General features: G+C 39.6%; 1 protein-coding gene across 3 annotated transcripts in view; it reads left to right on the top strand.

The window, feature by feature from the left end:
• DIAPH1 (diaphanous related formin 1) overlaps nucleotides 1–13291 on the top strand; it is a 103416-nt gene that overhangs the window by 75281 nt on the left and 14844 nt on the right. For all 3 annotated transcript variants that reach the window (XM_078450168.2, XM_060635890.3, XM_060635888.3), the window contains one exon: nucleotides 10976–11074. In XM_078450168.2, coding sequence (XP_078306294.1) covers nucleotides 10976–11074 — 99 coding nt within the window. The remainder of the gene's footprint in view (nucleotides 1–10975; nucleotides 11075–13291) is intronic.

The raw sequence follows: 13291 nt of genomic DNA on the forward strand, positions 1-13291 counted from the left end.
TGCCTAGTAATTCTACCCATTACTGAGAGTAGGATATTGATGTCTTAAAGTATTGGTATGTTGGGTTCTCATTTCATCTCTCAGTTTTTGTTTATTGTATTCAGGAGCCTGTTGTTTGGTACATACACATTTAGAATTGTTATGCCTTACTAGTGGATTGATCTTTTAATCATTATGTAATTCCCTCTTTGTTTATGTATTTTCTTTGCCCTGATGTAATATATAGATACTTTTTTTTTTAAAGTTTATTTATTTATTTTGAGAGAGAGAAGGTGAGGGAGAAGACTGAGAGAGAAGAGGCAGAGAACCCCAAGCAGGCTGCATGTTGTCAGCATGGAGCCCAGTGTGGGGCTGTATCCTCTGAGCCATGAGATCACGATCTGAGCCGAAATTAAGAGGCAGACATTTAACCAACTGAGCCACCCAGGGACCCCTAGACACTGCTTTTTTTAAAAAAAATATTTGCATGGTGTATCTTTTTTCAACCTTTTACTTACAACCTACCTTTATTTTTGTTTTTGAAGTAAATTCATAGACCAGCATATTGTTGGGTCTTTTGTTAATCTGGCCATTGTTTTGTGTCTGTCTGAGACCATCAGTATCGCTGTCAGCTTGGAATGCCTGGAGGTACTCATTTGAGCCCTGCTACTTGCTACAAGCTCCCACACACACAGGGAGCCCGCACACATATTTTCCTGAGCAGAACCCATGCTGAAGCTGGTTCTTATGATTGCAGGATGCAGTTCAGCAACAGTTATCGGGGAGCTTTGAAAGAAAGTTTATTGTTCACAGGTCCTGGAGTGTGCAGGACACACCTGGGGCCACACAGCGAAGTCTCTGGTAGAGCAAGAGAGAAAGGCCAGCCCTGGAGTTCTGCTTTTATCAGGGTCAAGGGTGGGGTACCTAGGGTTTTGCCAGTTGACTCTATTGGTGACTTTAAAACATAATAGCAAGAATTAAGTTGCAGTAAGAGAAAAGCGGGGCCACTCAAACAGTTATTTTAGGTTACCCAGGGCTTTCTAAAAGGGAAGCTTTATGGGTGGGCAGCCTGGCTCTTTATATAGATGTATAGCTGGCAATATGGAGATAGATGTCTTTGAAATGGATGCCTCAGCAATCAGAAACGTAAAGTCAGGTTCATACATCAGAATCCAAAAAGCTAATTGTCAGGCACTTAAACTATAGCCTATCTCTGTTAATTATTGTATTTAGACCCTTTATATTAAAGGTAATTACTGAATGTTAGGGCTTAAGTCTGTCATTGTGTTTTCTGTTTGTTTCATCTTTTTCTCTTAATTTACTGTGGTTTCTTTGAACATTTGTTAGGATTCCATTTTGATTAATGTATAGTACCTGAGTTTATCACTTCATATAGGTTGCTTGGGTGTTCCTCCAAGTGTGACATTATACATACTCTTATAACGTATCCTAGTCTAATGATACTGATGTTTCACCAGTTCCAGTGAAGCATAGAAACTCTCTTTTCATTCAGGTCCCTTTACCCTCCCCAGTTTTTAAATACAATATATTTCCTCTATGTGGGGATACTCCATTTTGGTAGAGCTAAGAAGTCCATATTGTGGTGTCATTCTTGATCTGAGGGAGGCCTCCTAATGTGGGGTAAGGAAGCCGATGACGCAGGTGCTGAAAGGATTCACCTGAGGCAGAATAAAGCAGATATAAGTTTATTGAATACACCCCCACAAGGGAGCAGTGGGCAGGACAGCAGAGGAAAGGCTATCTGCAATGAGGTAGTGGATGGGGACTGTTTTTAAAGAGGGAAGGTGAGGGGGCACCTGGGTGGCTCAGTCGCTTGGGTGTCTGACTTCAGCCTTGCGTCAGGCTCTGTGCTGACATCTCAGAGCTTGGAGCCTGCTTCCGATTCTGTGTCTCCTTCTCTGCCCCTCCCCTGCTCATGCTCTCTCTATCAAAAATAAATAAATATTAAGAAAAAAAATTTTTTTTAAGAGGGAAGGTGAAGAGGTATGTCTAGGGATGTATGGAATTGGTCAGTTAGGGCCTATGGATATCTTGAAGGGGGGTCATCTAATGGGCCTGTGTGTAATCAGCCCCCAGGGGTCACTGTGAGTCCTTTCTATAATCTGTCGCTCAAGCCTCTGGTCTAAAAGGGGCCTCTACACATATGCTTGTGTAAATTATTAGTTGTAGTAGTTCATCATTAGTCTAAGTGGTTGTTATGAATTGCTACATGTAGTTCTATCTTCCACAAAAAGGGACCTTTTGTCCCCTTTTTTGTTTGTATTTAAAGTTAGTTAATGTACAGTGTAGTCTTGGCTTCAAGTATAGGACCCAGTGATTTATCACTTACCTATAACACCCATTGCTCGTCCCAACAAATGCCTTTCTTAATGCCCATCACCCATAATCCATCCCCCCACTGACCTCCCTTCTCTCCAGCAACCCTCAGTTCTCTGTATTTCTGGTTTGCCTCCGTCTCTGTCTTTGTTATTTTTCCTTCCTTTTTCTATGTTTATCTGTTGAGTGTCTCAAATTCCACATATGGATGAAGTCATATGACATCTTTCTCTGACTGATTTCGTTTAGTGTAATAAGTTCCATCCACGTTAGTTCCATCCACGTTGTTGCAAATGGAAAGATTTCATTCTTTTTTATTGTTGAGTAGTATTCCGTTGTACATATAAACCACATATTCTTTATCCATTCATCAGTTGATGGGCATTTGGACTCTTTCCATAATTTGGCTATTGTTGATAACATTGCTATAAACATTGGGGTGCATGTGCTCCTTCGAATCAGCATTTTTATATCCTTTGGATAAATTCCTAGTAGTGCTATTGCTGGGTCATAGGGTAGTTCTTTTTTTAATTTTTGGAGGAAACTCCAGACTGTTTTCCAGAGCGGCTGCGGCCAGTTTGCATTCCCACCAGCAGTGCAAAAGAGATCCTCTTTCTCCGCATCCTCACCAACCTCTGTTATTTCCTGAATTGTTAATTTTAGCCATTCTGACAGGTGTTAGGTGGTATCTCATTGTGGTTTTGTTTTTTATTTCCCTGATGATGAGTGATGTTGAACATCTTTGCGTGTGTCTGTTAGCCATCTGGATGTCTTCTTTGGAAAAGTGCCTGTTCATGTCTTCTGCCCACTTCTTCACTGGATTATTTGATTTTGGGTGTTGGGTTTGGTAACTTCTTAGTAGATTTTGGATACTAACCCTTGATCTGATATATCAGTTCAAATATCTTCTCCCATTCCATCAGTTGCCTTTTAGTTTTGCTGATTGTTTCCTTCCCTGTGCAGAAAAAAGTTTTTTATCTTGATGTGGTCCCAATAGTTCATTTTTGCTTTTTATTTATCTTGCCTGTGGTGACATGTCAAGTAAGAAGTTGCTGTGGCCAAGGTGTCAAAGAGGTTGCTGCCTATTTTCTCCTGTGGGATTTTGATGGTTTCCTGTCTCACAATAGGTCTTTCATCCATTTTGAATTTATTCATGTAAGAAAGTGGTCCAGTTTCATTCTTCTGCATGTTGCTGTCCAGTTCTCCCAGTGCCATTTGCTGACGAGAATGTTCTTTTTCTATTGGATACTCTTTCCTGCTTTGTCAAAGATTAGTTTGCCATATATTTGTGTCTATTTCTGAGTTCTCTATTCCATTGATCTGTGTGTCTGTTTTTGTGTCAATACCATACTGTCTTGATGATTACAGCTTTGTAATACAATTTAAAATCCAGAATTGTGATGCCTCCAGCTTTGGTTTTCTTTTTCAACATTACTTGGGCTACTTGGGATCTTTTGTGGTTCCATACAAATTTTAGGATTGGTCTAGCTCTTTGAAGAATGCTGGTGCTATTTTGATAGGGATTGCGTACACAAAGTGTAAATTGCTTTGTGTAGTATTAACATTTTAATAATAGTTGTTCTTCCAATCCGTAAGCATGGAATATTTTTCCATTTCTTTTTATCTTCTTCAATTCCTTTCATAAGCTTTCTATAGCTTTCAGCATACAGATCTTTTACCTCTTTGGTTAGGTTTATTCCTAGGTGTTTTACGGTTTTTGGTGCAATTGTAAATGGGATCAGTTCCTTGAAAACTCTTTCTGCTGCATCATTATTGGTATATAGAAATGCAACCTATTTCTGTACATTGATTTTTATATCCTACAGCTTTGCTGAATTTGTGTATCCATGCTAGCAGTTTTTTGGTGGGATCTTTTGGGTTTTCCATGAGAGTTAATCATTTCATCTGTGAAGAGTGAAAGTTTGACTTCTTCCTTGCCAGTTTGGATGCCTTTTGTTTCTTTTTGTTGTCAGCTGAGGCTAGGACTTCCAACCCTATGTTGAACAGCAGTGGTGGGAGTGGACATCCCTGTCACATTCCTGACCAAGCTCTCAGTCTTTCCCCATTGAGGATGATACTAGCTGAGGGCCTTTCATAAATTGCTTTTATTATATTAAGGTATGTTCTTCTATCCCTACTTTCTTGAGGGTTTTGATCAGGAGAGGATGCTGTATTTTGTCAAATGCTTTTTCTGTATCTACTGAAATGATCATATGGTTCTTACCCTTTCTTTTATTAATGTGTTGTATCACATTGATTTGCAAAAATTGAACCAGCCTTGCAGCCCAGAAATGAACCCCACTTGATCATAGTGAATAATTCTTTTAATGTACTGTTGAATTTGATTTGCTAATATCTTATTGAGAATTTTTGTATCCAATTTCATCAGGGATATTGGCCTCTAATTCTCCTTTTTAGTGGGGTCTTTGACTGGTTTAGGAATCCAGGTAATGCTGGCTTCATAGAATGAGTTTAGAAGCTCTCCTTCCGTTTCTTTTTTAAAAAAAAATTTTTTTTACATTTTTTATTTATTTTTGATAGAGACAGAGCACAAGTAGGGGAGGGGCAAAGAGAGACGGAAACACAGAATCTGAAGCAGGCTCCAGGCTCTGAGCTGTTGGCACAGATCCTGACACGGGGCTTGAATTCACAAACCACGAGATCGTGACCTGAGCCAAAGTCAGACTCTTAACCGACCGAGCCATGCAGGCACCCCCTTTCCTTCCATTTCTGTTTTTTTGAACAGTTTGAGAATAGGTATTAGCTGCTTTAAATGTCTGGTAGAATTTCCCTGGGAAGCCATCTGGCCCAGGATTCTGATTTGTTGGGAGATTTATGATAACTGATTTGATTTCTTTGCTGCTTATGGGCCTGTTCAAATTTTCAATTTCTTCCTGTTTGAGTTTGGTAGTGTGTGAGTGTCTAGGAATTTGTCCATTTCTTTCAGATTGTCCAGTGTGTTGGTATATAATTTTTCATAATATTCTCTTAAATAGTTTGTAGTTCTGTAGTGTTGGTTGTGATCTCTCTTCTTTCCCTCATGACTTTATCTATTTGGGTCCTCTTTTTTGAGAAATCTGGTTAGGGGGTTATCAATTTTGTTTATTCTTTCAAAAAACCAGCTCTTAGTTTCATTTATCTGTTCTACTGGTGGTTTTTTTTGCATTCTGCATCGTTTAATTCTCCTCTAATCTTTATTATTTCCCTTCTTCTCCTGGCTTTGGGTTTTATTTACTGCTCCTTTTCTAGTTACTTTAGGTGTGCGGTTAGGTTGTGAATTTAGGACCTTTCTTGCTTCTTGAGATAGGCCTGAATTGAAATGTATTTTCCTCTCAGGACCACCTTTGCTGCATCTCAAAGGGTTTGGACTTTTGTGTTTTCATTTTCATTTGCTTCTGTGTATTTTTTAATTTCTTCTTTAATTTCCTGGTTAACCTGGTAATTCTTGAGTAGGATGTTCTTTAACCCCATGCATTTGGGTGCTTTCTAAATTTTTTCTTGTGGTTGATTTCAAGTTTCATAGCCTTGTGATTTGGAGATATGCATGGTATGATCTCAGTCTTTTTGTACCTGTTGAGGGCTAATTTGTGACCCAATATGTGATCAGGAGAATGTTTCATGTGCACTCAAGAAGAATGTGTATTCTGATACTTTAGGATGGAATGTTCTGAGTGTATCTGTTAAGTCCATCTGATCCAGTGTGTCATTCAGAGCTGTTGTTACCTTGTTGGTTTTCTGCTTAGATGTTCTGTCCATTGGTGTATGTGGAATAGTAAAATCTCCAACAATTATGCTATTGTTATTAGTAAGTTGGCTTATGTTTGTGATTGATTTATATATTAGGGTACTTCTAACTTGGGAGCATAAATATTTACAGTTCTTAGCTCTTCTTGATGGATAGACACCTTAATTATGATACCATGCCCTTCTTCATCTCTTGTTACAGTCTTTGTTTTAAAGTCTGGTTTGTCTGATATAAGTATGGATACTCCAGCTTTCTTTTGACATCCATTAGCCTGGTAGATGGTTCTCCATCCCCTCACTTTCACTCTGCAGGTGTCTTACACGGTCCTCAGTCTCTTATAGGCAGGATATATGATGGATCTTGGTTTTGTTTTTTTTTTTTTTTAATCCATTCTGATATCCTGTATCTTTTGATTGGGTCATTTAGTCTGTTTACATTCAGAGTGATTATTGAATGATATGAATTTAGGGCCATTGTATTATCTGTAGATTTCATGTTTGTGGTGATGTCCTCTGGTCCTTTGTAGTCTTTGCTGCTTTCCACTCACAGAGTCCCCCTTAGGATATCTTGCAGGGCTGGTTTAGTGGTCACGAACTCCTTTAGTTTTTGTTTGTCTGGGAAAGTCTTTATCTCTCCTTCTATTCTGAATGACAGCCTTGCTGGAGAAAGGATTCTTGGCTGCATATTTTTCCTATTCAACGCATGGAATATTTCCTGCCACTCCCTTCTGGCCTGGCAAGTTTCAGTGGGCAGGTCTGCTACTACCCTTGTGTGTCTATCCTTGTAGGTTAAGGACGTTTTGTCCCTAGCTGTTTTCAGAATTCTCTTCATCTTTGTATTTTGCCAGTTTCACTATGGTATGTCGTGCTGTTGACCTGTTTTTGTTGATTTTGAAGGGAGTTCTCTGTGCCTCTTGGACTCGGATGCCTATTTCCTTCCTCACACGAGGGAAGTTCTCTGCTATAATTTTTCAAATAAATCATCTGCACTTTTTCTTGCTTGTCTTCTTCTGGAACTCCTTTGATACACAGATAGTGTTTCATTTCATGTCTAATCTCCATTAGCTAATAATTTCCTTTCCCTCTTTTTTTCAGCTTCATTATTTTCCATAATTTTATCTTCTGTTTCACCTATTCTCTTACCTGCTTCTTCAGTCTTGCCACTGTACCTAGTTTATTTTGCATTTCAGTTATAACATTTTTTTAATTCATCGTGACTAGTTCTTAGGTCTTTGATCTCTGCAGCAAGGGTTTCTCTGGTGTCTTCTATGCTTTTTTCAAACCCAGCTGTTAGTATTGTTATTCTAAATTCTTGTTTGTATATATTGTTTATATCTGTTTTGTGCAATTCTCTGGCTGTGATTTCTTCTTGACTTTTCTTTTGGGGAGAATTCCATCATGTCATTTTGGCTAAGTTTCCTCCATCTTGTCTTTTGCATATTAAAAAAAATTGTTTTTAATGTTTATTCACTTTTTTGACAGAGGCAGAGCAGATGGGGTAGGGGCAGAGAGAGAGGGAGACACAGAATCCGAAGCAGGCTCTAGGCTCTGAGCTGTCACCACAGACTCCGACGCGGGGCTCAAACCCACAAACCATGAGATCATGACCTGGGCTGAAGCCAGACGCTTAGCCAGCTGAGGCACCCAGGTGCCCCATCTTTTGCGTGTTTTAAAAGCTTGTTAGATGTCCTGCATCTAAGAGTACTACTATATTAAAATGGGGTCATACCCTGTTCAGGACCTGGCGCTCCAGGAAGTGTTTCTGCTGTATGTTGCGTGCACTCTGTTGATATGTTTTGGCTACTCTGTCCCACTGGTCAGTCCTCTGGAGAGCTCCTCCTTGCTTGTAGTGGTGGAGCGTTTGGACCTTTAACTAGGTGTGCTTTGATTTGTTTGTTGAAGTAACCCTGGGCAAAAAAAAAAAAAAAAAAGCAGGAGGTGGGGAAGCCTCAATCCTGCCAAGCTGTCTCCTCCACCTGTGGAGAACTTTCTGCCACTCCTCAGATTGATTTCCTGGGTGTTGTAAGTGATCCAAACTCCGTACAGCAGTGTTTGAGGGATGAGGAAAATCCCTCTACTTCTCTGCCATCTTAACTCCCTGCTCCTGGGATGTAATTTTTTACTGTTAACATTTTCTTCCTTACAAACACAGATGGGTGGCAAAGAATAAATATAACTGAGAGTAAGAAGCCATTTGCATCCAAATGAGATTAATAATTTCATGACTGCTCAGCATCATCCAGGGTTCAGTACTGCTTTTCTGACCCTTCTTTCTGAGTAGCAAGTAAATTCCATAAATCTCAGGAGGCCTACCTCAGATGATGGCTCTCATTTTCAGTTGAGCCTGCTCTATTTTCACGGCAGACTAATTCTGCTCTGGTGCCCCCTATCCCAGATCCACTCAGTTTTCTAAAGCCCCTGTCCCTTTCTTTTTTGTATATATACCACATATTTATTTTTATTTTATTGCCAAGCAAACAAGTTGAGTCTGTTTTTTATTTTTTTTTTAATTTTTGTTTTAATGTTTATTTTTGAGAGAGAGAGAGCATGTGAGCAAGTGTGAGTGGGGGAGGGCAGAGAGAGAGGGAGACACAGAACCTGAAGCAGGCTCCAGGCTCTGACCTGTCAGCACAGAGCCCAGTGCAGGGCTTGAACCCACAAACAATGAGATTTTGTCCTGAGCTAAAGTCAGACACTTAACCGACTGAGCCACTCAGGCGCCCGTTTTTTTGTTTTTTGTTTTTTGTTTTTTTCACATCAGTAATGAATACATATCTTTCTACTTGCCTGTATAAAATGAGAGCTTTAGTTTTACTTTTTTCCTTTCCTGTTTTTAAGTTTTTGTGATACAGTCTGGATGTTTTACGTTTCCATTTTTATCTCACTACCCATAATTTCTGTTTTGTTATATGATCTGTCTTTAGTACCTCTGTGACTCTCCCAGCCTCTCCCTCACTCCATGTAGCCATAATGACCTTTTGCTTTGCTTTGAGCACACCTAGCATGCTCCTTTCTCAGGCCTTTGTATTTGTTGTTCTGTCTGCCTGATATGCTTTCCCCTCCCCGAAGATATTCATGTGGTTTGTACTCTCACTTTCAGAAAAGTCTTTTCTCAAAAGTCACATTCTAGGACCTTCCCTGATCCCCACCCCCCACCAAAGATACAATCCAACCCCCATGAAATTCCCCTATTCTCTTCCCTACTTGATTTTTTTTTTTTTCACAGAACTATGACTAATACACTATTTTATGTATTAACTGATTGTCTATTTCTTCTTATTAGAATATGACATTCATGAAGGCAGGAATCCATTTCATTTGCTGTTTTATTCACAGTGCCCAGAATAATCTGGCACATACCTTCTTTGAGTTGGGACTATCTGGCCAAAGGATGAGTTTCTAATAGCTCTTGGTACTTTTTGCCATGTGATTTTCTTTTTTGTTTGCGGTCTTTCTTATTTGTACCAGATAGTACTTTTTTGTGGTTTAATGAAAATTCAAACAGTATATGAGGAAGTTATTCACTATAATACACTTTTGTACTCAAGCACCTCATTCCTCTCCTCAGAGCAACTAGCTTTGTCAGTTTCTTGACCCTCCTTGTGGAGATACGCCCATGGAGCTTCCTAAAAAGAGTTGACGCCAGGTTACACCAAAGGACAGAATATTTTACAGTTCTGTCCATCCAGAACAGTTCCCGTTTCCCTGTCTGCTTCCCAACCCTCCTCAATAGCCAGCGTCACCCATTTCTTAGAGAATGTTACTATCATGCTAACTGCTAAGAGAGTGAGATAATAAAATATTATTTTGTCCATGCTCCAGAAGTTAAAAATGTGGGTGGGATGGGAAAGTATCCACACTTAAAAAGTAATAGAGGGTTGGGGTGCCTCGTTGGCTCAGTCAGTGAAGTGTGCAACTCCTGATCTTGGGGTTCTGAGTTTGAGCCCCATGTTGGGTGTAGAGATTACTTAAAAGTAAAATCTTAACAAAAAAAGTAACGGGGTTTAAAAAGATCAAGATGATACATAAGAAATGTCACAAAACATTGAATCATTGTTGAATGAGGTGTGATAACAAATAACATCAAAGCATCAGTTTAATTTAAGAAGGAAAACTTTACAGAATAAAGACGTATCAAATTCACTGGGGATTCGGAGAGCATAGGCATTTGGGGAAATAAAATTTTTTTTTTTAATGTTCATTTATTGATTTTGAGAGAGAGAGGGGGAAAGCACACATGTATGCACGCAGGAGGGGCAGAGGGGGAGAGAAAGAGAATCTTAAGCAGGCTTCACACTCAGGGCAGAGCCTGACTCAGGTCTCAGTCTCATGAACCGTGAGATCATGACCTGAGCCAAAATCGTTAGATGGTTAACCAACTGAGCCCCCCAGGCACCCTGGAAATGAAAATTTTTATAGAGAATTCCTATTCAAGATGGAGCTTGAAGGATAAACAGGACTTTTAATAAGCACAAAGGATAACATGGTGGAAAACTCTAGTAAGAGGTTGGCAAACCACATGCCCATTTGTTTACGTATTATCTCTGCTTTCATGCTATAGTGGTAGAGTTGAGCAGTGGAGACAGATCATATAGTCTGCAAAGCCTAAAATATTTACCATCTGGTCCTTCAGAGAAAGATCTGCCAGTAAATGATATGATGTAGGTGGGAAAGCATTATTGCTAACAGTTAAAGGAATGTTAAACAGTTAAAGGAACAGGATGTTGACTATAGTTGGTAGGGGGGTCAGTAATAGGAGGGTGGGTGGTTAGAGAGAAGGTTAGCTTTGAAGGAATGCAATAAGAAAACTGTTGCCAATAGGAGGTGAGGAGCCATTCCAGGCTGGTACAGTAGTTCAATAAGGCACGAATGTGGCTTCTCCTTCATCATGCTTTTCTAATCTTTCCCTTACTAGCCAAGAAGGATCAGGAAGGTGGAGAAGAAAAGAAATCTGTGCAAAAGAAAAAAGTAAAAGAGTTAAAGGTGTTGGATTCAAAGACAGCCCAGAATCTCTGTGAGTAACTCTGTGTTCCCAACTATTTGAAATGTGAGGGGGTTCTTCTGAAATCTTAATTTTGGTGGATCCAGGTCCCTTGATTTGTGGAGCTCCTTATGTAGCCAAGCATTGTAAGAACTTCCAGCATCTTGTTTAATTCCTCAGTAGACCTACAAGATTGTTACCATCTAGTTTTATGGCAAGGAAACAGAGGTTAAGGCTTTTAGGAATTTGCCTAGTCCAGTAGATAGTTAGAGACAGGTCTGAGATTTGAACTTCAGATTTTTTTATTTTAAAGCCTTTACTATTTACATTGCTTCCACAGAAAATCTACCACAAATATTCTAGCTATTGTGCATTTCCTTCTTTTTAACTTCAAGAACTTCCTTTAAATGCAGCACTGGTTTGATTGCATTTAAATCTAAAATAACTTTGTGGTGTAGAACAAATAATGTAAATCCTGTACTTCTCAAAGTGGGATGAGAAACTTTTCCCCCAAGTTGATCCAGGTAGTACTTATTTGATGATCAGGATGAATGTTTATTTTGTTGTTGTTGTTTGGTTGTGGATCCCTGGTAATGCTGAGTAGTATAGATTTAAATGTTTGTTCATATAAATATTTGAGGTTCTGCCATGTTGCAGTCTCGATTAGGCACATACTACACACGTGTTTCAGAGATGAAAGGGTATATATTCCATAAAACCCACTCACAGTCTTGCATTGTGGCTGTTGTCCTCATTTTTCCAAATGAGAAGATCAAAGTTTAGATGTTGTGACTTGGCCAAGATCACACAAGTAAATGAATACACATACCTGTAAGTAAAATCAGTGATAGAATGAAAACAGTACACCTTTCACATCATTCTTTGCTGTGTATACCTAGATCAATGACAGCAAATATTACTAAATATTGTCGTGGGTAAGTCCTTTTATGGAAACTAATGTGAGATAATTCCTCTTCCCAAGATTATCTCTGTGACCAGAAAACTAGAATAACTCTTATTTTAGAAAATGATACGACCGTGGAGTAGGACATTGTTATTTTCAGTTGAGTGATACTGATATGGAAAACAGAACTCAGAGAATTGAGATTAGTTTCTGGAAGGATGGTCTAGGAGATATAATTTAGTGATTCAGAAATTACTAAGTGCCTCTTATGTGCTAGGGACACTAAGCTGAGTAAGGTACAGTCCCTGTCCTCAGGAAGCATGCATCTGGTAGAGACAGAAGAGTAAATAATGGTAACAACACAGACTGATGAGTGCTCTGATGGGGGTGTGCTAGGATGTGTATGAGAGCACCGGGAAAGGGGCATCTAAATTAACTGGGGGGAGTACTGGAAGGAGCACATCCTAGATGTCATTCGAGAGGAGGTCCTGCTTAACTGAGCTAAAAGAAGTATTAGTCATGAGTGAAGTGAAGAGCGTGGGCTGCCTTGTTTCCAGCAGAGAGATCTGCATGTGTGAAGGCACAGAAGCACGAGGTAACACTGTGCAGTTGGAAAACTGCAAGTAGTTGAGTACAGCTGAGTAAAGACTATGCGGGTGAGTGGTGGCAGAAGAAGCTTTCAAGAAAGAGAAAGAAGCCAGATCATGAAGAATCCTGACAGGCTTAGGCTAAAAAGTATCTATTTTATCCTGAGAGCTTTGGAATTTATTGAATGGATGTTAATCAGGAAAATGAGTGATATGGTCCTGTGTAATTTGGGGAGAAGCTACTTCAGCAGTGACTTTGAGGCTGGATTGCTGGGGTACAGGAAGACTATAGGCAGAGAGATGAGTTATGTTCTCGCTTTAAAACTAGATGAGAAGTGATCAGGGCCGGAAACTTAAGTAGTAGTGAAAGTGAGTAGGAAGGCAGAAGATACTAAGAAGATAGAATACTGGAACTTAGTGATTGGCTGAGGGAATAAAGGAGACGTTTTCTTGGGTTTACATCACTCTAGTGAGAGTGGTACCGTTTACTGAAAAAGGAAAATCCAGCAGGAGCAAATTGTCTTTTTGGGAAGGATCAGTGGGTAGTGGACATGAATGAGGTGGCAGGGTGGTGGGTGGAAATGAGTACTTTTAGGGTAGAATTTAAGATGCCTGTGGGGACTCCTCCAGAAGGATGGGTATGTTAGGCATTTGGGTGTAGAAATCAGGAGGAAGGTTTGGCTGGAAATGGGAATTTAGAAGATAGCACATGAGTCATAGTTGAAGCCATGAGGTTGCTTTGAAGGCCACTGATACTAA

Source organism: Panthera onca, chromosome A1 (genome assembly GCF_046562875.1).
Source record: "Panthera onca isolate mPanOnc1 chromosome A1, mPanOnc1 haplotype 2, whole genome shotgun sequence".
Classification (NCBI taxonomy): Eukaryota; Metazoa; Chordata; class Mammalia; order Carnivora; family Felidae; genus Panthera; species Panthera onca.